The 22,967-nt window shown below is 48.4% G+C and overlaps 2 protein-coding genes across 2 annotated transcripts in view; both read left to right on the top strand.

Moving 5' to 3' along the window:
- Positions 1 to 17,181, top strand: part of ERGIC1 (endoplasmic reticulum-golgi intermediate compartment 1) — a 56,082-nt gene extending 38,901 nt beyond the window's left edge. Inside the window, exons 7-10 of the mRNA XM_066196826.1 lie at positions 3,021 to 3,081; positions 4,176 to 4,276; positions 6,908 to 7,030; positions 13,454 to 17,181. Of these exons, the coding sequence (XP_066052923.1) occupies positions 3,021 to 3,081; positions 4,176 to 4,276; positions 6,908 to 7,030; positions 13,454 to 13,561 (393 nt within the window). The 3' untranslated portion in view covers positions 13,562 to 17,181. The remainder of the gene's footprint in view (positions 1 to 3,020; positions 3,082 to 4,175; positions 4,277 to 6,907; positions 7,031 to 13,453) is intronic.
- A 1,530-nt stretch (positions 17,182 to 18,711) lies between these two features.
- Positions 18,712 to 22,931, top strand: RPL26L1 (ribosomal protein L26 like 1). Its single transcript, XM_066197160.1, has 4 exons — positions 18,712 to 18,762; positions 19,511 to 19,683; positions 20,773 to 20,913; positions 22,759 to 22,931. Exons 2-4 carry the CDS (start codon positions 19,516 to 19,518, stop codon positions 22,885 to 22,887), a joined length of 438 nt encoding a protein of 145 aa, XP_066053257.1. The 5' UTR covers positions 18,712 to 18,762; positions 19,511 to 19,515; the 3' UTR covers positions 22,888 to 22,931.
- Positions 22,932 to 22,967: the final 36 nt, after the last annotated feature.

The raw sequence follows: 22,967 nt of genomic DNA, 5'->3' as shown, positions 1-22,967 counted from the left end.
CACCAGTTTGGGCAGGAGCAGTGTCCAGTCACAGAGCCACGGTGCTGCTTTCTTCTGAAACTCAAAGTGCTTTTGGAGAACTCCTTGGCTGTCTTCATTCAGGGGGTTAGAAATGAGGGTTTGTGGCTCAGCAAAATCCTGTCTGCAGCATGAACACAGCAAGCAAACCTCTCTGCCTTTGTGGAGGAGCAGTGATGCACTCAGGGAAGATGTGTGCTTGCTACTGTGTTTACCACAGCAGCACTCAAGCTCTTTTTAATTCACTTCACTGTACTTGTGTAGCAGACACCTATTAGTCAAATTTGTGCTGTGAAACACGAGTTAGACTTAGCAGTGCCAATTCCCTGCTGGGAAGAAGCTCAGTGTGTGCACTTGCCCAGTGGATAGAGTTTCACCAGGTGCTGCAAGTTATGTAATATTACCTGATTTCTCAATGAGGACAGATTACAGCATTTCTCTAGCCTGCTTCCAAGGAGCTGGCCTCACAGGTGGGAGTTCCACATGTGCACACCCAGCTCGAGACTCACCCTAAACATTACTTACCCATAGTCTCTCTGTAATCTTCTTTCCTCAGCACAGACGTCTCATTAGTCTGCTCCTTTTACACCCACTTCCAAAACCCTTTTTCATGCTAACAAGTCTAAGCGTTGCTTTGTAGTCCTCTGATTCTGCTCCCGGCTTCTTTTAGGAAATACCTTGTGTGGGAACGAGGAAATATTAGCGTATAAATAAGCTTGGCTTAATGTCTGTAAAGCACACTGAGATTATGAAAAAAATGTTGGGTGAGTGGTAATGGGGAGTTGTGCAGCCTGCGTGGGAAATGGGCTCTGTGAGGGAGCATTCCCATTGTTTTATCGTGGAGCCCTGGAGTAAGGCAGCTGGAGTGTGAATCAGCACGAAGGTGGAGCCTGGAGAGACAAGCACCAAGTGTCTTCAGTTCTTGTGGTGAGAAACCTGCCTAGCAAACGTGGGCTTGGCTCCTGATTGGGACAAGTTCCGATGAGTATTTTCAGAGTTCAGGGTGACTGCTCATCGTCTGAGTGCTCGGGGAGGGAGCACGTAGGTGCTGCAGGCAGACAGCTGTTCAGCAGCACGAATTAAAGAGGGGTATGTTCACCAAACAGGTGCTGCCACGACTCAGCAGGCAGTGAGAGCCAGCAAGTGTGGAGAGCTTTAAATCTGCCTAGGTGCACCTTGGAATATTTCAGGTTGTCTCCACCTGCTTTGATGTAATAGAAACATACTCCTTGAAGAGGGTGAGGAGCTCCTCATTCACTTGTGTCATGTGCTGGGAGTTTGTTCTTTGTGGGCTGTTACTGACTCTGTCCCACCGAGGGACAGGCTGTGTTCTCCAGAAAAACCAGTCTCTTTGAAGCAGAGATTTAAATACCATCTGGCACTGAATGAGCTTTGAGTCTTCATCAGTACTTTGTGAACAATAGTGGCAGACTTCCTCTAGATTTTTTCCTCATTTAGATGAGATCAGAATTAAAAGCTGCAGAATTAAAACTCCTGCAGTGAGTTCCTGCATATCAGATAACCCAGTAAGGAGAGAGATGAGGAAAGCAGGAGATGATGCCTTTTTACTCTCAGGGGCAGACGACTCTCCTGACAAGGTTAAAACCAGGACTATTCAACACCATAATGTAGAACTCAGTAGAAATTGTGATTAAAAATGCAACATCTCCTATTTCCACGTCTCTCTCTTTACTGGGTTCCCTGACAGCTGGAGGTAGGAACCCATTGGTTTGAATTTTGGTTGTCTACACGAGGGGAAAATTACCAAAAGTTTGAAATGGACCTTAAAGTCTCTGGCCCAGATATTCTATAGGAGACTTCTTAGCTGTATCAAAAATGGAACATAACACTGTTGCCCACTCCAGGGGCTTCTTTTCCTTCTTACGCCTTTTACAGTGAGTAAAGAGTGAGCACAGCCTGCAGGTGTAGTTTGGGAATGATCATGGCTGTGTGAAATCCCAGCAGAGCAAAAAACCCTGCAGCAGGATCAGCTGTTGCTTTTGCTCTGCTCCTGTTCCCAGTTCAACCTTCCAGTTGAACTTGTTGATGGTTTTGTCTCTCCAGAATTTCCTTTCTGCTGAGCAAAACTGGGTCACTTGCTGCTTCCTCCATCGTCTACTCTGTAGTGTTGGGAATAGGGGAATGTCCATTAGGATGAGACAGAGACATCCATGTGCTGTCAGTTGTGGAGAGGGTCTGGGAAGGAGATGGCATTGCCCTCTTGGTGAGGTGAAACTGTCACACCCACCACCAAATCCTCCTTCCAAACTCTTCTTCCCTGTTGTCTGACTTAAGGTCAGGAATTCCTGGGTTGTGGAGTTCTTTCTCTTTTCTTTGTACCTTGTGAGCAGCACAACCTCTGACCTACAGCTGCTGCCATGGGCTTTTCCCTGTCTGGAGAGTTCACCCATGGATTATTCTGTTGGTGGAGATCAGACTGCAGGTCACAGCGTGTGCAAGGCATAGAAATCCTGTTATTCTGGGCAAACAGACACTCACAGGTCTGAAATCAGCTGCAGGAAAAGCTGAAGGGATGTCAGTGTTGGGATGTGCCCTTCCCATCTCCAAGGCTGATGCATTGTACAGACCCATCTGCTGTGACATGAGCCACCTTTAGAGCAGAACTCCTGAATTTTAACCCCAGTGTGACTCCCATTTATTTCCCTTAAATAAATTAATTTCACAGTTAACTCTGCAGAGCTCTTAGGAAATACCTGACAATGAAAATTTCACAACTGGCCTCTTCCAACTGCAATTCCTATAGCTTTGGAGTGGTTTTGGAGTTTCATCTTGTAAGATGTTGTGAAATCAGCTTTTTCGCTTGGAACCAACCACTGTGATGATGGTCACTGAAAGATATTTGGGGTCATCTTTCACTGGGTCGAGGCTTTGTTTTTTGGAGAGGTTGAATCAGGCTGATCTCCTGGTTACAGGGTAGGGAAGCAAAGGTCAAGAGTATCAAGTCAGAGCAGAGTTTCTTCATCCTCCTTTTTGCTTTCCAGGTCCACAACGTTCACGGAGCATTCAATGCCTTGGAGGGAGCAGACAAGCTCAGCTCAAACCGTGGGTATTCCTGGGGATTGCAGCTCTCAGCCACCCTCTGCAGGAGGGAAAGCAGGGCCATTCATGCAGCTCTGGTGTATCCAGAAGTCTTTCATTTGCCTCTTTAGCCAAAACAATCCAGACACTGCTGGCTGACATTTCCATTTCCTCCAGCCCACAGAAAAGGCCTAGCCCAAAAAGTCCTTTGCAGTCCTTATGGAGTTTTTTTATCCATATCCTGTTCTTGTAGTGTCCCTTTGCTGCTGTTACTTCCACCAGAGCTTTTCCATGTACTTGTGTTGCAAATTACCTTTAAATTTCTGCTCTGTGGACGGCAAGAGGGACATTTTCATGGCCCTGTGTGACCAGCACTAAAAGGAAAATTCAATGCATGCTGCCATTCAGTGTAGAGAGTTGTCTCTCCAATGTTCAGGCTCTTCCAGGCCATCAGTCCTGTCCATTTCTTGGAACAAAATTCCTATGGCTGTTCCTGAAGCTATACAGCTGTGGTTTGGGGAATTTTTTTAACCTCCAGGAGCCAAATGTCATCGTGTTACACTTGGCTAGAGGATCCTGCAGAGATGTTGTTTGGAATTCTGTCTTAGAACTGTTTTAGCAGACACAAAGAACCAGAATGAGCCATTTAAATAATGAAAATAAAAAAAAGAGTTAAGCAGCTGTAGGAGGAGGAAGATGAGAAAGCAAAAAAGAAATGGAAGTACACAGGTCGTGATACCTCAGGGGTTTTTCTGTGAAAATTATCTGCAGCCCTAACCTCAGCCAGTTCCTGATTTAACCAGGCTGTTGGTGGTGATGATAAAAGTGTTGCCATTTATAGCTGCAAGGTTCAAGTAACCCAAACCCTGGGTGGGTTGTGGAGCCCAAACCTCGGGTGGGTTGTGGTCCTGCAGAGGTGGCGGGCGGCTCCTGGTGTCACCCTGACAGAGTTGTGAGCAAAGGGCAGAGCTGTGGGCTGGGAACCTTTGTCACTGAGATGAGGAGGAGGAGGGAGACACTCCTTTTTTTGGTGACTTGCTCCGCTTTGAATTGTTCTGTGGGCTGGCTCCTTTCTCTCAGTGCTCACTGTGTCCTTCCCTTTCCTCCCCTGAGCACAGCCCTTGCCTCTCACGACTACATCCTGAAGATTGTGCCCACGGTGTACGAGGACATGAGCGGCAAGCAGCGATACTCCTACCAGTACACGGTGGCAAATAAGGTAAAGGAGCTGCTCCTTCTCCTCTCTGCAGTCCCAGGGGATGTTCAGCCACCATTCCTTCCCCTCCTGCTCCTCTCTCTGTGTGGAGTTTGTAGGTGAGGAGTAGCCTCTGCTGGGAGAAGGAGGAACTGAAGCTCTTCAGAGTGAGGCTTTTTTCCTGGGGTTGGGGTTGGGAGGGTTTGGCAAAGCACGTGGTGGTGTTGCTTTTCATTCCTGTGTTCTTCCTCCTGGCCTTGTCACCTGTCAGTTGAGCTGATGAGGACTTCTGTAGGTTGTGTGGGAGGTGTTTACAGGCTGCAGGAACTCCTGTTGTGCCTCTCAAGGGGCATCTGGATGGGAACTGTAATCCAGCTGAGCACACAGAACATCACTTACACCTGATTTTAGTAACAGAACTGTCCCGGTTATGATGGATGAATGAGACAAAAAAATCAGCAGAGTTTTTGGCTTTTTTACAAATGTTGATTTCAGACATTCAGACTGAACTGTAGCAGCAAATACGTGCTGGTTTGAGTGTTTCACAGCCCCTGCTTTATGATAGTGACTTATCACAGAATCCATTAGTTTGGACAAGATTCAAGATCACCAAATCTACCCGTGACCGATTCCCACCCTGTCACCCAGCCCAGAGCACTGAGTGCCACATCCGGCTTTTTAATAATTCAATGTATTGAATTTTTATAAGGAAAAAAACTCACCCTCTTTATTTTTTTAAGGAAGAAAGCATCTTCCATTTTGGTATTGAAAATGATTCACCATTCAGGTGCTAAATGAAAGTCCAAAATTTGTTTGTGATATCTAATTACTTCCAGTTTGCCCTAACTGATAATTAATCACAAACTTTCCTGGTCTCGTTCTCAGATTAATGTTCCTGACTGGTGACTTTTGGGCTTGCTTGTATGGTGTGTCCCAGGGATTTGGACATCTCCCTCTGTTCAGATTACAATGTATTTGTTCTGCTTAGTGTCACAACTGCTGTTCTGATAAGACTCCTGTGACAGGAGCTCTGAAAGTAATTTGGAAAATAGACAGCAGGAGCTTTTGACACTTCTGTGAGCTTGGCTGCAAATTGGGGCCTTCAGCCAAGTCTGACTCATTAGGGCAGGATTGCTGGTGGGGAGAAGGGGAGAGGAAGGAAAAAATGAGGTCAGTTCTGTCAAAACCGAGGTGCTGAGAAGCAACTGCTGCCTGTGCTTTCTTCTCCTGGTGCTTCAGTCCTTTACTCCCACACTGAGCAGTGGGAAAGGGAAATGGGAAGCCACTGGAGCAGTCTGGCACAAGGCGGTTGGTATGAGGAGAGGCTGGAGGGTAAACTGTCTCCTCTCTGAGCTCCTCTGTTTCCTCACTTCCCACATAACCACTGTCCCAAAGTGAGCTGCAGAACTCCTGTAAAAGCCCTGAAAATGACATGACTGGAGACTTCTGCTGCTCTCGTCATTGTGGGATAAACTGCCTAAAAATAGGGGAATTCGGGATTTATGTAAGATGATTGAAGATAAATGCTGTTTCACTAGCACACAGAGAGCAAATCAAATTTATTTTTGTGTCATGCTCATGAGCGTCCTTTTGCTTGTTCTTTTTTCATCTTTCTGAAGTATTTGAGGCCGTCTTTGCCTCTTTGTGAAGGAGAATTGAACCAGGAGAGGAGATCTGAGCTGTCACAGGGCTGAGGAAGGGAAGAGCAGCTGGCTGGAGAGGCAGCCTGTGCCACGCTGAGCTCTCCTTGGACTGCTGGCTCCCCAGCCTGCTTTCCTTGGATTTTTCTTCACCCTGTGAATGTCCTGATCCTTGAAAACTGGTATCTATCTCCAGTGAGAGCACAGACAAAATACCCTCTCAAGAAAATGTGACTTCAGTTGCTCAGCTGATGTTGGTGTTGGTACTGGGCACTGTGTCCTGTTTGGTGCTGTCCTGTGGCCGTGGCCAGGAAACAAATGGATTGAAGGAGATTGTCACTAGAAATCTGGAAGATGTCTCTCCCAAACCAGCCTGGGGTATTTTTCGAACCTTTGCCAATATTTTTTGAACCTTTGCCAATATTTTTCTGTTTACAGTTTCGTCCTGGCCTTCAGCAGGAGTTCTAAACGTGGTTTGAACGTGGCTCCAGATGATTCATAACTATGAGGGCAAAGCATTCCCATTGCTGGTCCCAGCGGGGAGGGGGCCTGACAGAGGAATGCCAGGACAAGGAGGGGAGGTTCAGGCTCTCACAAACTAAATTCCATTTGTTTGGTGAATGATTTATACACAAAATATAGACACACATGTGATTTACGGAGCCCAAATTTCACCTGCAGCCAGGCTGTTTGTATTTAAATAGAGCAGATCTAGGATGGAGAGTCAGTGGCAGCCTTTCTGTTTAGCCCTGTAGCTCTGAATGAAGATGAGAGTAATCACCATCACTCTGTCCCCAGCTCTTTTCATTATCAGGCTGTAAAGAGATTGTTTTCCTGTTTGATAAGGATGGGAGGTGAGCACTCACACAGGAATTCACTGTTTGCTTCTTCCCATCTGGACCCTGGTACAAAACAGGGGTGAGGGCCAAACCCACAGAGGCAGTTCTGTGGCAGCCACTCTCTGGAATGAGATTTCTCACATTTTGTGCCATTTCCCCCTTTTTTTTCCCCTCAGGAATACGTAGCCTACAGCCACACCGGCCGCATCATCCCGGCGATCTGGTTCCGCTACGACCTGAGCCCCATCACAGTGAAATACACAGAGAGGAGACAGCCTTTGTACAGGTTTATCACCTCGGTGAGTTCCCCAAAACCTCTCCTCCTCCCTTCCTCTGCCTGCCTTTCCTGTCCCTCCTGAGCCTTCCTTGTCCAGAGGAATTGAGTTTCTGCCTCGGAGCCTTGTGACGTGCTGGAGATAAAGCAGCACATCACTGGGGTGGTGTTGAAGTGTGAGGTAAGTCCAGTGCTCTGACAGCTGGGTTTAATAGCTGGGCACAACAAGAAGGGAAATTAACCTATTCCAGAAGTGCCAGGCACTGTCCAGGCAGGATGGGCTCTACTGCAGCATGTCAGAGGCTTGGAAGTAAAGCTGATGTGGATAGCAGGAAAACTGCAGTAAACTGCTCGGTAATGAGCACATCAAATGTGCAGAGAATCTGGAATGGTTTGGATTGGAAAGAACCTTAAACCTCATCCCATTCCACCCCCTGCCACACCCAGGGGCATCTCCCATTATCCCAGGGTGGTCCAGCCTGGCCTTGGACACTTCCAGGGATCCAGGGACAGCCACAGCTTCTCTGGGCACCTCTGCCAGGGTCTCCCCACCCTTTTCCACCCCAAACTCATCCTGTTCTCACCTGGAGGCTTTTCCTTTGTTCAGGTGAGGGAAGAAGAACTGTTAGATCTCACAGAGCTGCCTGTCCTTGCTATCTGCTGGTATTTGGGTGATTTTTACAGTAAATAGGAAGAAAACTGGCAGTGGAGATTTTACCAGCAGCCACTTCTCTCCTCTTCTACAAGACACTGAATTTTATTTATTTTTTTTTTTTTTTACGTTGAGTTTTACTCAGTGCTGCTGCTTGGCTTAATATGGGAATGGCAGTTGCAGGCATTTACTCCTGGGTAGAAGTGGAGAAGAGCTGCATTATCAAATTCCAGAGGTGTTTTCCGGACGAGTTACGTTTGGATCTGTCCAGAGAGCATCCTGCAGTCCTGATCTCAGCATCCAGAACAAAGCTGTCCTGGCCAAACTGCTCATTAGGCAAAGAGCTATTTAAAGATCCTCCAGAGCTTAAAAAAAAAAAAAAAGAAGTGTCTTCAGGGACTTGGCTTAAAATCGAAGCTGCAGTGAGCTCTGCCAGTGAGGCATGGTGGAATGTTGATAAATTGGCTGGAGTGAAGACCTCAAATTCTGATTTTTAAACTGTTTGACTGTTTTAATTGGAAGTCACATAAACAGTGTGGCGGAGTTGCACTTCAAGATTTTGATTTCGCAGCTCGTGATAAACAAGAAGTTCCCTTCAGTGAACTTTAGACAGCGACCTCTAGAATACACAAATAACCAGAAAAGGGGGCTTGAAGTAAAACCTAAATGTCGTGGTGAAAGACTTTTCTCTTCTTAGCACATCTGCTTGGCTTCAAAACATAATCCTAAAAAAGGTCAAACATCAGCATTTCATGACTTGGCATCTCATTCTGCCTCTGCTTCTTTCCTTACAATTGTGCTCCCAGAGGTTTCTTACATGTCTTGTTGGGGGTAAAAGTGTGGAGGTGTTTTCATGGGAAATGATTTGATAGCTGGGATCATTCTTTAATTTTATTATCAGCATTGATTCACTGCTGATCTGCCATTAAATGCCTGTAAAAGGCATCTTTTTTGAACTGATGAGTTGACATAAGGGACCACAGGGGAGAATTTTCCTCCCTGGTTGCCACAGTGACATTTTGGGTTTGTATCTCATTTGACTTTGTATCCCAAAAACTGAAACATGTGTTTCCAGCTGAAAATCCAGAAATGGAACAGCAGTTCCACTTCTATTTCTGAAAAGATTTAAAGGTTGATTAATTTTCATTAAATAAGAATTTCAGTTGCTCCTCTTCCCCAAAATAACAGTCCTCCCCACACACCCTATTCCTCACTGGACAAAGTCTGAGTGTTGTATCACTGGCCTCAGGGTGAATTTTGCCCTGTTCTGTATTTAAAGGTAGCTAGGCACTTTCTGACTGCTTAAGGAGAGTTTTGCAGTTGATTTTTGGCTGCTTTTTTTTTATCTTGTAAATGGCTGTGGTGTCAGGCAGCTCACTGGGGGCTGTTCCAGTTGGATATCCTTTCTCTGGAGGATGAGGATGACGCTGGTGCTGGCAGTGGCTGTGTCAGGACGTCACCCAGGTGTGACAGACACTCCTGGTGTGGAGGCAGGGGCTGGAGCCACCTGGTGAGCTGCTCTGGCCCTCCTCTGGGCCAGGTTTGCTGTACAGGAGCGCAGCCTTGGCTCTGCTTCACAGCCTCGCAGCCTTCCAGGGGGCAGAGATCAGCTTGGGAGGGGGAGCAGCACTGCAGAGCATCAAAACACCTCCAGCCCTGCCCTGTTTGGATGACATGATCTGTTCTTTAGCCCTTCCCTGTATCTCCAGCGTGGCCTTTTGCATCACAGTTGCTCTGGAGACCAGTTAGTGATGACCAGCACTGGGCTGAGGGCCAGCAGGGCTTGGGCTGGGGCGTGTGGAGTCACTGCCTGGCTGTGGAAAGCATCGGCTCGTTCTGAGCAGCAGCTGCTCGGTTTAAAAACCATGACAGGCTCTGGGATGGGGCCTCCTTCACTGTTTATCTGGGTTCCCCTGCGGCTTTCAGGAAATTTAAATTAGTCCTGGGTTTGGGGGTGATCCTGGGGACTCCAGAGAGGGTTTAGGGGGGTAAGTCAGTGTTGGAGGGAAGGACACACTGCTGAGGGATGATCCCATGGGACAGGGGTGTTGGCTGTTCAGCAGGGAGCCAAAGGCATCTCCTGTGCTGCTGGCAGGGTTCTCTGATGCTGTCTCTCATGACTTTGCTCTCCAGAACTTCAGCACTGCGAAGAGCAGCTTTACACATTGCATTACCTGTGAGAGCATTGCCACATCCTCTGTCCCCCTTCTACCTCATGCCTGCTCCTTAGATTTTTGTGGTGGGAAGAATTATCCTAACTTTCTGTTCCATATCCTAATTTTCTGTACCAAAGCCTGTGCAAAGGCTTTGATCTAGCATAAGTTTTTGGTTTTTTTTTTTACTTTACATGTCATGCTCGAGAAAGTTCAGTACTAAATAAGATTTTATGTTACTTGTGGGTCAGTGCTGCCACTGTCACTGTTCCATGAGTTTGCCAGGGATCCTGGAGTTAACCACAGACACTTGGCAGAGTGTTAAACACAGAGGGGTTTTTTGCCTGTCAAACTGCACTGCTTAAAATCAACTCATCCCTCATAAAGTGAAGCCATTCAGGACCTCCTGGTTGAGGTTATGGAGCAAGGGGAAAAGTTTCACTGCTGAAAATTCATGAGTTCCTATAAGTGGCCAAACTGAAAGAAGGTTTTATCGTGAGATCAGTGTAAGGGCTGGAAGGGGAGGGCAGGCAGAAAAGCAGCCAAAGTTCTGCTGAAACATTCAAAATCCAAAGAAATGTTTTTTTCCTGGTATGAAAGGACTCATCTGGGCTCTAGGTGCGGAAAAAAAAAATTAAACTGGGAATGTTGGAGGGTGGGAACTGGAGCAGAGTGGCTGCAGGCAGAGAAATTTCAGCCATGGGAACTGGTGCTGGCAGGGGTCACAGATTCAGTCCTGTGGCATTTTTAAAGCTGTTCTGCAAGATGTGCTGAAAATCTCTGGGTGGGATTCTGCAGCTTACCTTACTAGGAAATACCTGAGGGTCTTACTGGTCCCCTCTGACTTTATAAGTAATTCTCAGAGTTTGGGACGTCCCAGAGGAGCACAGTCATGTATCTGACACTCGCCTTTCTGTCACCTGGCCTGCAGCCTTGCCTCCTCCTGTGTATCCACTCCTGTTTTCCTTTAGGTAGGAGCCTGCCTCCCTCTCTCCTGTGATCACCTCCTGTTCAAGGTGCATTCCTCATGTCCCAGCTCTCACTGCTGGGATTATTCCACTTGTGTGTCTTTCCCTTCATCCTTTAATGGCTGAGCCTGAGTCAAACAGACCTCACGGAGCTAATGCAGATCATTCCCGTAAACTGCTTCCATTAAATCTAAAGAAGTGCCTGATGCCTGCCTCCCAGATAAGGACACTGTGGTGGTGCAGCTCCTGTGCTGAGGCAGAGCCCAGCTCTGGCCACAAGGACTCCAAGCCCTTTTTTTCGTCACCAGGACTCCAAGCTGTGTGTGCAGGAGGCCCCGAGCCAGTGCCAGGTGTGTGTGACTCATCCCCACTCAGCACTACAGAGCTCTGCAGATGAATTTAGAGGGTTTTGGGTTTTTTTTTCCTATTCCCCAGCCCCTTGTGCTGCTGCACTGAAGTCAGATTTTCCTGCCGTGTGATGCAGAGTCTGGGTGTTGGACGGGGTTTGTGTTTGTGGTGTGACATCTGCCGTCAGCTGAGCTGCTCTGAACTGAAATAACCCAGCTCCATGGTGGGCATTTCCCCTGGGAACTCACCCTGAGGGGGCCACAGAGGCAGGCTCTGGACTTGTCCCCTAAAAATCCTGACTTTGCCTCAGGCTGGTTTTAGCGGCCTTGATCTGCTGGAGTGTCCTGCAAAATCCACATTTCCTGCATCTCCCTGTTTCACTGAGCTCACTGAATGTTCGTATTTTGGGTATAAATACACATGGAAAGGAGCTGTAGTTCTCACTGCCTTCGCTCACCGTTTATGAGCTGTTTGTTCCTTCCCCTCAGCGCTGCTGCTTCTGCTGCTCTTACGTTGTTTTTTTGTCTGTGACTTTGCCCATGGGGTGTTGTGTGGGAGAAGAGACGTGGCTGAGTGCGTGTAGAGTGGCACCAGTTCCCTTCTGGGCCAGCTGTGCTGCGGTTTTATAACATTTATCATGGAATTATTTAGGTTGGAAAAGACCCACAGGGCCATGGAGTCCAAGCTGTGCCCCATCCCCACCTTGTCCCCAGCCCAGAGCACTGAGCGTCATGTCCTTGGACACCTCGGACACCTCCAGGGATGGGCACTCCAAACCTCCCTGGGCACTTCCGAGGCCTGAGCACCCTTTCCATGGGGAAATTCCTGCTGATGTACAACTTGAGCCTCCCCTGGCCCAGCCTGAGGCTGTTTCCTCTCATCCTGGATGCCCCCCCGGCTGTCCCCTCCTGTCAGGGAGTTGTGCAGAGCCACAAGGTCCCCCCCGAGCCTCCTTTTCTCCAGGCTGAGCCCCTTTCCCAGCTCCCTCAGCTCCTCCAGACCCTTCCCCAGCTCCATTCCCTGCCCTAGGTACACTCCAGCCCCTCAGGGTCTCTCTTCCTCTGAGAGTCCCAGAGCTGTTCACAGCACTCAAGGTGTGACCTCAGCAGTGCCAGCACAGGGGACAGTCACTGCCCTGCTCCTGCTGCCACACTGGTTTGGATACAAAAACATCTGGGTTATGCTCAACACTGGGTTCATACAAACCACCTGGTGGGGAGGCAGAAGTCAAACAGCACAGGAGGGGGAGAAAGTCCCCGGTGCCACCAGGCAGTGTTCACATGGAAAGTGTGGCACACCACAATGTAACCTTAAAAATGTGACCGGCCGTGTTCTAATGACACAGTTCCAGTTTCCCAACACCCACATTTTTTGCTTCGTAACTGTGATGCTCTTTTAATTTGGTCTTTTATGTTGTGTAGGATGAGGTGGTTCTGAGATAACAGCATTGTGAGGAGGGGAACAAGATGTGGAGCTTATCTCCTGACAAGGTCCTGCCTTGGGAAAAAGGGATTTGTTATGAGCTAGGAGCTGAAGGAGAGAGTAATCCCAAACCAGTGAGCCACTGTAGCAGGGAAATATTTTATATTGCTGGTCTTCTCCAGCCTGAATGACTCTGGGATACTGTTTCCACAAGGACTCTGGTTTGACAGGATACAGACAGTAGTTCTGTGGTTTTGTAGCACTTGAGAAGGGAAGTAGGCTGTTAATGCTAATCAGAAGATTAATTTTTTTTTCCCTAACCTTGTTCTTGGAAGTAATGACATGTTTTAATTCAACCCAAGATCTACATCTTGTATGGAAAACTCTGTCCCACAAAGAGTTAAGTTGGCTGCTCTGAGGAGACCTTGTCATGGAAAGTGTTGGGCAGAGCTGTGGTGTCACTGGGAGCTGGGGTGAGCTGTTACTCGCTGCCCTTCACGTGCTACTTCAGTGTCTTCTGCCTGTTTGTAAATTATTTTCTTGTGAAGTAGGGAAAAGACTACAAGGCTGTGGTGTTTATAACAGAAAACACTTGTAGGAAGATGTGAACAGCACAGAGCTGCTTGAAAGCTGAGTTAGGTGGAGTTTAGCCCAGAAAGGAACAGTGTCCATGCTGTGGGAGCTGGGATTTGTGGTGGGCTCAGGCTATGAGGAGTCCAGCACTCATTTATTCCACTGCAGGGAACGGTTTTTGTGAATGATTCTCACGTAATTCCATCCCCAGTGCTGTTACCCAGTGCTTACTGTGCTTCCAGAAAATACCCCAGCAGCAGGATCCCTCCTCCAGTTTAAGCTGTGTGAAGGTTTCCCTTGTTGCTGACAAACATGTTTTGCTGTAATTGCAGATATGTGCCATCATTGGAGGAACATTTACTGTAGCTGGGATCCTCGACTCCTGCATTTTCACAGCATCAGAGGCCTGGAAGAAGATCCAGCTGGGCAAAATGCAGTAGACGTGAAACTCTACCCTCGACTCCAAGGACAGGAGCAAAGATTGAGAAATCTACCACTACCTGTTTTTTGTCTTTATTTTCTATTTGATTCAATCAGTATGTTTTTCTCTAATCAGGCTGTTCAGTGAAGACATCTTCAGCAAATCAAAGAAATCTCCGTGCATTTCAGAGCTCTGAGAGGGAAAAATCAGTGCAATCAGGGTGTGGATTTCAGTTCCCTCTCCCTAGAAAAGAGAGGTTGAAATGCCATGTCAGATCTAAGTAAGGATGGCAGTCTGTCCTCTGGGAGGTTCCTATGGCAGTGTACAAACTAGGGAGTAGATGGCAAGGAGCTGAACTGTCCCTGTGGCACTTTTTGGAGTTCTGTTGGATTTGCATGATCAGACAATCGACTTCTGTATAGGGCAAAACTACACATGAGGAAGAAATTCCACCCATGGTGCCAAAAAGGTGATGTATCTGTTGGTGAGGAATGGAAAGTGTTAGTCCCCACAGCAAACCTAAGAGACAGAGGGCAGAAATAACGCACCAGGAAATGTTTTGTGCTTCTATTGAGAGCTCAGTTGTTCAGATACAACCTTTCTAAGCAAGTGAAAAAAGGAGAAGAGGAAGCCTCCCCCAGCTACCTTTTCCTGGATAATCTGTGATCCTAGCAGTGGAGGGCATTTCTTTTACTCTGGATGTAAAAGTGGTTTCATTTCTTCCCACTAACTGAATATCCAGTCTTGTGTTTACAGGTGGCATGAAGTAAAAACCAAACTGAGTAACACAGTTTTATGTGGCCTTTGCTTTGAAAGGGAATAGTTGTCTTTGCAGCATTAGTTTTTATTTCTTCTGTTTTTAAACACAGACCACCCAAAAGTGGATTCTGCACTTCTGCTTTATTATTGTTGTTGGGTTGGTTTTTTTTTTAAAAAAAAGGTTTTGTATTCTCTGTGCTCAGAAAAATGGTGCAGCCTTCTGGGTGGACGAGCACAGCTTCCTCTCTTGCTTTGTGTGTGTCTATTCAATACACCTGTCAAACACAGGAATTCTGACTTTTCAGGATTTAAGGTGCCTCCCTTTTCCTTTAAAACTCAGTCAGGCATCTTTTCCGAGCCCTGGACTGACACTGTTCTCCCACAGGTACACAGGGCAGCTTTCCACAGGCTGACCCTTGCTGGGAGTTTTGTTTTGAACCCTTAAAAAATGGTACCTGAGCTTCCCTGTCCATTCCTTCAAGCCTTGTCTTCTGGAGCCTCCAAAAAAAACAGAGGTGTGAGGGGAAAACTCCTGCCAGGGGTGTCTTGCATGTCGTGGTGGGCGTGAGGTCACAAAAAATGAGACCAAAGGCCCACCAGTGCATTTTCCAGAGCCTCATCCATGTTCCTTGAGTAGTGACAGTCTCCGCATGCCTTGTGAATGTCTGAGCTGAGGATACACAAATTTTAAGTCTTTCAGGATGGATTTGTCAAAAAAGAACAATCATGAAATAAAAATCTTGAACTCAGTGCTGTAAATCGTAAGATGGGTGCAGGGTTTCTCTTGGATGATATCCCTTGCCTTTTCCTGGAGGGAAAATCTCCAAACTTTCTGCTGTGATGATCCGAATCGTTGAATATTCAGTGTTATTGTCAGAGTCAGATGCATTTCAAAAGAATTCCTGATGGTCTGTTGAAATTGTCTCATTGCTTTGGAAGCAGGGAACGTGTGGCCAGTTTTATCCACCCACCAAAAAGGAGCAGCCAGCTGCTCTCCCCCTGCGGTGCTCTGCCCTGTAGTGACTTCAGGCAGCATTGGAATTTTTCCCTGTTCTTACTCTGGACTGATTGTTCTTATTTTAGGTGTAAACTGGATGTGTAACTTCCTGTACCCATTCGTGTATGGATAGATTTTTTTTTTTTTTACTTTTTTTTTTCCCCATTTACAAAAATGAACTTGAAAATGAGATGCTTGTGTTCCTTTGGGGTGCATGTTTGTGTGCCTGAGAGTGGAACCCTCTGGATGTGGGATTTTCCATGGCAATTGCTTCTCCTGCTGTCTGAAGGATTTCCTCTAATCCACTGTGACCAGCTGAAACTCACAGCTAAAATGTCCTAATTTTTCCTTTTGGATTTGGTGAGTCTTTGCTGACAGCTTGGGAGCAGTGGATTATAATGATGAGATTTTTAATATTTTAGCATCTTCCTTATGCTGAGATTTATTTAGTGCATCCTTCTCCTGAGCTGGGCAAGAGGAGATCTTTGCAGTACAGTTCATTTTCTGAAATTTCTCTTCTGGAACAATTTCTTTGATGCAAACAAAGGTGGTTGCAGATTCCTTGTGTCCCCTGGTGTGTTACTCCCATCCTTCTCCCCATTCCCTGTCTGTATTAAACTGCCTCCTATGCAGTCCAGGCCAGTTCTCTAAACCAGACCAGTGAAATTGGTTTGTTTGGGTTTTATTTTTTTGGAAACAACACACTTCAGTGTGCTCTCTCTGCCAAAACATCCCCTGCAATAAATAACTTTTTTTTTTTTTCTTTTTTCTTTTTTCTTTTTTTTTTTTTTTTTTTTTTGTGAGATGTGGAAACCAAATTGTACTCAAATTCTGGCAGGAGAAATAGTCTGTGTTGGGTTCTCTAAACCAGGTCTAAGCCTTTGAGTGCTGCCAAGCCAGGGCCACCTTCTGGGGCTTTTGGAAGTTGTGGTGAGCTTGTCCTTGAGTCCCTTGGCTGGGGTCACACCGTGGTTCTGCAGCGTGTGTTTACAGGAGAATCTGCTCTTCGTCTCTCCAGATGTGAAAGCAAGGCAGTTACTGCCTCTGCACCTATGAGACTTCACTTTTATTCCGAAGTTTCTGAAGAGACAATGAGCTTAGTCGTGCTTTTAAACGCGAAAAAGAATTTTGAGTCAGAGCAGAAGGAATCCCTCAGTTGTAGGGTTTTCTGATTTTGCCCTTTCACGTCAGTGCTTTGATAGAAGTATTTGGGTTTCCAAGAAAGACACCCCTGTAGGAAATCTTTGAAACTCCCATTTTAAATTACTCCCTGTATCTCCAGGCTCCACCCCACGGTAAGAACTTGAGGCATGGGATGCTTTGCAATGGTGGAGTTAAAAACTTCTAGCTCTAGGGAAAGTTATTAGGTGTATTCCAGGCAGTATCTGGACCGCTGAAGAGGACTTTTAAAAGAAAATAAAATGGAGATGGGGTACCAAAATCCGGGAGAGATGCATCTGTGAGTGTTTGATCTGATCTCTCTAATACTTGCATTTACGTGCGCTGTAAAAAATGAGATCTGCCATGTAGGTGGCCCTGTCTGCCAGCAGCTCCTGAGTATTTCTGATTTCATGTTCTTTCTCTGTGTGACACATGGGCAGTTGGGGCTGGGAATGGCTGGGATGAGTCTCTGCTTTACAAGAGTTGTTTGAATTTGCATTTTAGGGCTGTCAGTGAGGGGTTTCTCCTCAGAACGTGGGAGAGAGGGGCAGGGAAGAGGAGCAGCCCTGCCGTGTCTGGTACAGCAATCTTTAAAGCACAAGTCTTCTACATTTCTACAGTGGAGACTGTTAAGGAGTTCTGGCATTTGTCTTTTTAATTTGCAACCTTCTGTTAATAAACTCTTAGCCTTTTTAGTTCCATAATTAAAAACAATAAAACTCTGACGTGTTTCGATTGACTTCTTGTTGCACTCCTGTTGCAAAACCAACCTAAAGGGGCTTTTTTTTTCTTTAGTTTTTAATTATGATTTCAGTGCACTGAGCGTTATCACACAGTGAAATTGCTGGGAGCCAGGTCACTGTGGTGAAAGTTAGCACGAGGCTCTTTTGTAATCAGCCCTGAGTCATGTCTGGACATTCTGTGCTCAGTTTTGTGCCGTACCAAGTGTCCCAACCTCCCTTTTTTTAAGGAAAGGTGAGTGGACTGGGCTGGGTTTGGCTTTAGTCACTGTGCTCCTTGGTACAGGAAATAACCCAATTTTTGTCCTCCCCCCACCTTTAATGTCCACTGAGCCTTGCTTCATAACTCTTTAGAAATAAGTGTCTGAGGCAATTATTAAAGATTAAGCAGCAAAGGGTTACAAAACAGTGAGTTTGGGCTCAGGATATCTGCACCATCTTAAGAAACCAATTCCCCTTATGTTGGTGTGGGCCTTACAGGATCTTTGTGAAGGGAGAGATCCTGCCTGTTCCAGTGATTGGAACTCATATTTCCACAAGTGATGAGGTGGTGCTGTAAGTCCCTTACTCTAGAAATGATAAATAAAGGCTCTGGAGAAGGTGTTTGTCCAAATCCCAACCCAAAAATTTCCAGCCTATCTTTATCAAAAACCCAACCCAAACCCAACCAAGCTGTGTCTAGCAGCCAATTAGTTGGTTAATTCCTGCCGATTTTTATTGAGAATAAACTCATCTGAGTCCTGAAAATGTGTACTCGGGCCACATCTACCTGCAAGGGAAATGGTTTGTGCAGATGAGCTGGTTTACAGGGATGGGGATGCAGCTGACAGTGACACAGGAGCAGGGGCCGGGCAGGGAATTTGGACGTGGCAGAACCTCGGGGAGTTGGTGTCACTTGGGGCTGAGGGACATGGGCTGGGCAGGAGGAATCAGTTTTCACCCTCATTCATGGAGAGGAGGAACTCTGGTGAAGGGGAGGATTGACTGAAGGGGGGATGCCCAGGTGGGCACCGGGGACAATGCCCAGGTCAGTACAGGGGCGTGATGCTCAGGTGGGCGCCAGGGATGGTGCCCAGATGTGTCCCAAGTGTATCCTGGGTCCATCCGAGGTGTGTCCTGGGTCTCACTGAGCTCTGTCCCCGCTCTGTCCCCGCTCTATCCCGCTCTATCCCGCTCTGTCCCGCTCTGTCCCCGCTCTATCCCCGCTCTGTCCCGCTCTGTCCCGCTCTGTCCCCGCTCTGTCCCCGCCCTGTCCCTGCTCTATCCCGATCTGTCCCGCTCTGTCCCCGCTCTGTCCCCGCCCTGTCCCTACTCTATCCCGATCTGTCCCGCTCTGTCCCGCTCTGTCCCGCTCTGTCCCCGCTCTATCCCGCTCTGTACCCGCTCTGTCCCCGCCCTGTCCCTGCTCTATCCCGATCTGTCCCGCTCTGTCCCCGCCCTGTCCCCGCTGCAGCTGTGCCCTCCGGCCGCCAGGGGTCGCGCCGCGCGGGCGGTTCCGGCGCTGGCGGAAGCGGAAGCGCTCCTGGTTCCTTTTCCGGGCGGGCGGCGCGGCGGCGGCAGCGGGTGAGGCACCGGGAGCCGCCATCCGGAGCCATCCGTGGCCATCTGCGGCCATCGGGGGTCATCTCCGGCCGGCGGGGCCTCCGCGGGGCAGCGGCGGGGGGCGGGAAGGGGCTCGGGCGGCTGGGGGCCGGCCCGGGGCTGCGGGATGGGGAGAGCTCGGCCTCCGGCGGGAGCTCGGCCTCCTTCAGTCTGATGCATTATTATTATTGAGTTAACCCAGCTCGCATGGGAGGTGTCAACTTAAAAGGTTGGGAGCTGAGCAAAACCAGCCTTTGATTTAATTTATCCTCGATTTAATTTATCAGGATCAGTGCTGCCCTGAGGTGTAGGAAAGGCCGGAAGTATTTTGGATTTGTTACCTATACGCTCTGGTGAGGAGCGTTGTTGGAGGTGCTGGAGCAGTGCGACTTCTCTCTGCAAACCCAAAATAAACATTTTTTTAAATGGATATAAACGAGCGTGGCGTGGCTGCGGGGCAGGATCCGGGCGTGCTGCGAGCGGGCAGCTTTGGGTGGGAAGGATGCTCTGATGTGCACGGGTGTCTCTCACAGGGTCACCGTCGGTCAGGGCAGAGCCTTCAGCCTTGTTTGCAGTCCGGGATATCGGCGTTTGCTCATCAGTGGCGGGATTAAAATCAGTAAAAATTGCTTTTTTATGCCGCGACAGACTGGGGGTGATGGAGTGTGGTGTGTGTGTGTGCTGTGAGCAATTCTCCAACTGTTGGGGCTTTTTGGGTGTTTTTGTGCAGCCAAGATGAAGTTCAACCCGTTTGTGACCTCGGACCGCAGCAAGAACCGCAAGAGGCACTTCAATGCCCCGTCCCACATCCGCAGGAAGATCATGTCCTCGCCCCTGTCCAAGGAGCTGCGGCAGAAGTACAACGTGCGCTCCATGCCCATCCGCAAGGACGACGAGGTGCAGGTACTGCCCCACAGCTCGGCTTCTGCAGGGGCCAGACAAAGCCTGGAACACTCCACACTCCACCCTGGAGCTCCAGGACGGACTGAGGGAGCTGGGCAAGGGGCTGAGCCTGGAGAAAAGGAGGCTCAGGGGGGACTTGGTGGCTCTGCACAACTCCCTGACAGGAGGGGACAGCCGGGGGGGTCGGGCTCTGCTCCCAGGGAACAGGAGGAGAGGGAACTCAGGCTGGGCCAGGGGAGGCTCAGGGTGGACAGCAGCAGGAATTTCCCCATGGAAAGGGTGCTCAGGCCTTGGCAGTGCCCAGGGAGGTTTGGAGTGCCCGTCCCTGGAGGTGGCACTCGGTGCTCTGGGCTGGGAACGAGGTGGGGATGGGCCACAATTTGGATTTGATGATCTTGGAAGTGTTTCCCAAACCAGCTGATTCTCAGATTCTGTTTTCATGTGCAGCAAGTGCAAAAGGGAAGGATGAAACAAACTCATTGGTGCTGGAGCTTTGCCCTCAGCATGGCAGAAATAATCCAAGTTAATCAAGTCATGACTTGGGCTCTCAAAGTGTTTCTTAAATTCACTTCAGTGACAAGGATGATACCAGGAACACAAGTGGCAATTCTGCTGCACTTTAGCTGCAGGAATTGATCACTGTGCTGAACTAAAAACTTCTAGCAATAAAGCACAAAGCAAAGAATCATTTTTTTATAGACTGTTTGCTATGTGTGATATATGTAAGATTGGATTAGAAATGAGTCCAAGCTAAGTGGCTTTTCTTACATAAAACATAATGATAGGGAAAATTAGGGTAAAAACTGTTAAAAATTGAAAACTGACTGCAAAGCCACAGAGTTTCCTCGTGAGGGTTTACTGCAGGGAGAATGGGCAGAAGCAAAATCCTGATCCAATATATGTTCCATGTTAGTGGTGCTGAAGCTGTCTGGTCACTGATGTCTCCAGACATGAATCTTTGTGGTTTGTGTGATGAGCAGAGCTGGGGGGTCTCACCCTGTGCAGCCCTGCTGATTTGTGGGGTGGGTGGCTGTCCCAGGGCTGCTTTGGCGTGTTTTTAGGGTGTCTCAGCCCGTTTGCTGTGTGCAGGTGGTGCGAGGACACTACAAGGGGCAGCAGATCGGGAAGGTGGTGCAGGTGTACAGGAAGAAATACGTCATCTACATCGAGCGCGTGCAGCGGGAGAAGGCCAACGGCACCACCGTGCACGTGGGCATCCACCCCAGCAAGGTAGGGGACACCTGGGGACACACCTGGGGGCACCTGGGGGCTGGCACCTGCCAGCAGGGACACATGGGTACTCTGGGGTTGGGTAGAACTTGTCACCAGGTGGTGGGAATGCACCTGGGTCAGGGCAACTCCTGGGAGCAGCAAATGGAGCAGCCCTGGGAGAAGGATCTGGGGGTGCTGCTGGCCAGGAGCTGGACCTGCCTCGGCCCCCAGGAGCCCCCCATGCCCTGGGCTGAGCCCCAGTGGGCAGCAGGAAAGGGGTTGGGGTTCTGCCCCAGCCCTGGGCCCAGCACAGGCAGGAGCTGGAGCTGCTGGAGAGAGCCCAGAGGAGGCTCCGGGATGAGCAGAGGATGGAGCAGCTCTGCTGGGAGAGCTGGGATAGTTCACCTGGAGAGAAGCAACTTTGGGGTGACACAATTGTGGCCTCACAAGAGAATTTTACAATGGCCTGGAGGGATAGGACATGGGGGAATGGGTTCACACTGATTGAGCAGGGTTAGATGGGATATTGAGAAGAAATCCTTCCCTGGGAGTGTGGGCAGGCCCTGGCACAGAGTGCCCAGAGAAGCTGTGGCTGCCCCTGGATCCCTGGCAGTGCCCAAGGTCAGGCTGGATGGAGCTCTGAGCCACCTGGGGCAGTGGAAGGTGTCCCTGCCCTTAACAAGGTGATCTTCAGATTCCTTCCAACCCAAACTATTCTGTGAGTGAGGAATGGAAATGCTGCCTCAAGGAAATGTTAGAGTGTCGTGAGCAGAGATGTGAGTAGAAAGCTGCTAGAGGCTTTGGAGTCTTGCTAAAATACTTCTTTGGAGAGACATGTTTTCAAAGCGCAGAATGGATCACTTAAAACAATTCTTCACCCTTGCTATGTGGCACTTGCACTGGATGAGGAGGTGTTGGAGAGGCTTAAATAGATGCTCAGAATTGCGATAGTTTTTGCAGGCAATTGTGAACCGAATACTTCTGAATCTGGGTTTAGCCTGAGGTCTTTGGAGGTGGTGAAAACCAGGCAAAGCCTGTTCAGATCATAACAGGAAGCATTTCAAACTGAACTTGCCAAAACCTGGTTTGAAGCGGATGAATTCAGTCTGCTTCAGCCTTGCCATGTGGGCACAAAGATGGAAGCGTTGGTGGAAAAAATCCAGTTGTAACAGGTTTTCTGGTGTTAGAAGTTGGTGTGGTCAGCAGCGGGAGGGCAGAATTATTCCAAAACATGACGACTTGTGTGCAGCAACAACATCTGATTGACAAGGTGACATTGTGGTGGAGCCAGTGCACGTATCTGTGTGCTGAGTAGCAGTGAGAGAAATGGAGTTTTCTGCTGGTTCTTCACTCTGAAAATTCCCATTAATTGGGAACTAGACCTCAGTAAAGCTTTGCATAAAGATTCTGGTTATTAATGCAAAGAGAGCCGGGGAATGTTTTGTTACAGACGTGCCGTGGGCTGTGGGAACAGTTTGTACCTCTCCTGGGCCAAGAGGTGGGAATTACAATTAAGAGAGACCTAAATGCACAAGGAATTAGAGAGAAAATGTGCCTACGTGGGATTTCTAGGATTTGCTTGTTCTGTTTTCCAAGCAGTGCTTTCCGTAACACCAACACATCCGTTTCATTGCCAGTTTGAAGAGGCAGAAACAGGAATTGTTGGGTAAAATCTTCCCTGGGAGGGTGGTGGGGCAGAGGGTGCCTGGAGAATCTGTGGCTGCCCCATCCCTGGGAGTGTCCAAGGCCAGCTTTGGCTGCTGCCTTCGTGCTGGTGTGATCAGCTGTGGCTCAGGTGGATTTGGTGTTGGGTTCTGCCCTTCCCTGTGGACAGGGATGATAAATTCCCTGTGCTCTCTCCAGGTGGTGATCACCAGGCTAAAGCTGGACAAGGACCGCAAGAAGATCCTGGAGAGGAAAGCCAAGTCCCGCCAGGTGGGCAAGGAGAAGGGCAAGTACAAGGAGGAGACAATCGAGAAGATGCAAGAGTAGATAGTTTCCTGGTTGACACCATTAAAAAAACTGCTAAAATTCAACCTCTTGTGTGTGTTCTTTCAAAAAATCTTGATGTT

The sequence above is a fragment of the Chamaea fasciata genome, unplaced genomic scaffold (genome assembly GCF_029207755.1).
Source record: "Chamaea fasciata isolate MVZ Bird 193981 ecotype frontalis unplaced genomic scaffold, bChaFas1.0.hap1 SCAF_15, whole genome shotgun sequence".
Lineage (NCBI taxonomy): Eukaryota > Metazoa > Chordata > Aves > Passeriformes > Sylviidae > Chamaea > Chamaea fasciata.
This window is presented reverse-complemented; position numbering and strand designations above follow the sequence as displayed.

Excerpts from the sequence above, each read along its gene's own strand:
- RPL26L1 (XM_066197160.1), top strand. The coding sequence starts at position 19,516 with ATGAAGTTCAACCCGTTTGTGACCTCGGACCGCAGCAAGAACCGCAAG. Across the intron at positions 19,684-20,772 it reads GCAAGGACGACGAGGTGCAG|GTGGTGCGAGGACACTACAA; the intron begins GTACTGCCCCAC and ends TGCTGTGTGCAG. Across the intron at positions 20,914-22,758 it reads TGGGCATCCACCCCAGCAAG|GTGGTGATCACCAGGCTAAA; the intron begins GTAGGGGACACC and ends TGCTCTCTCCAG.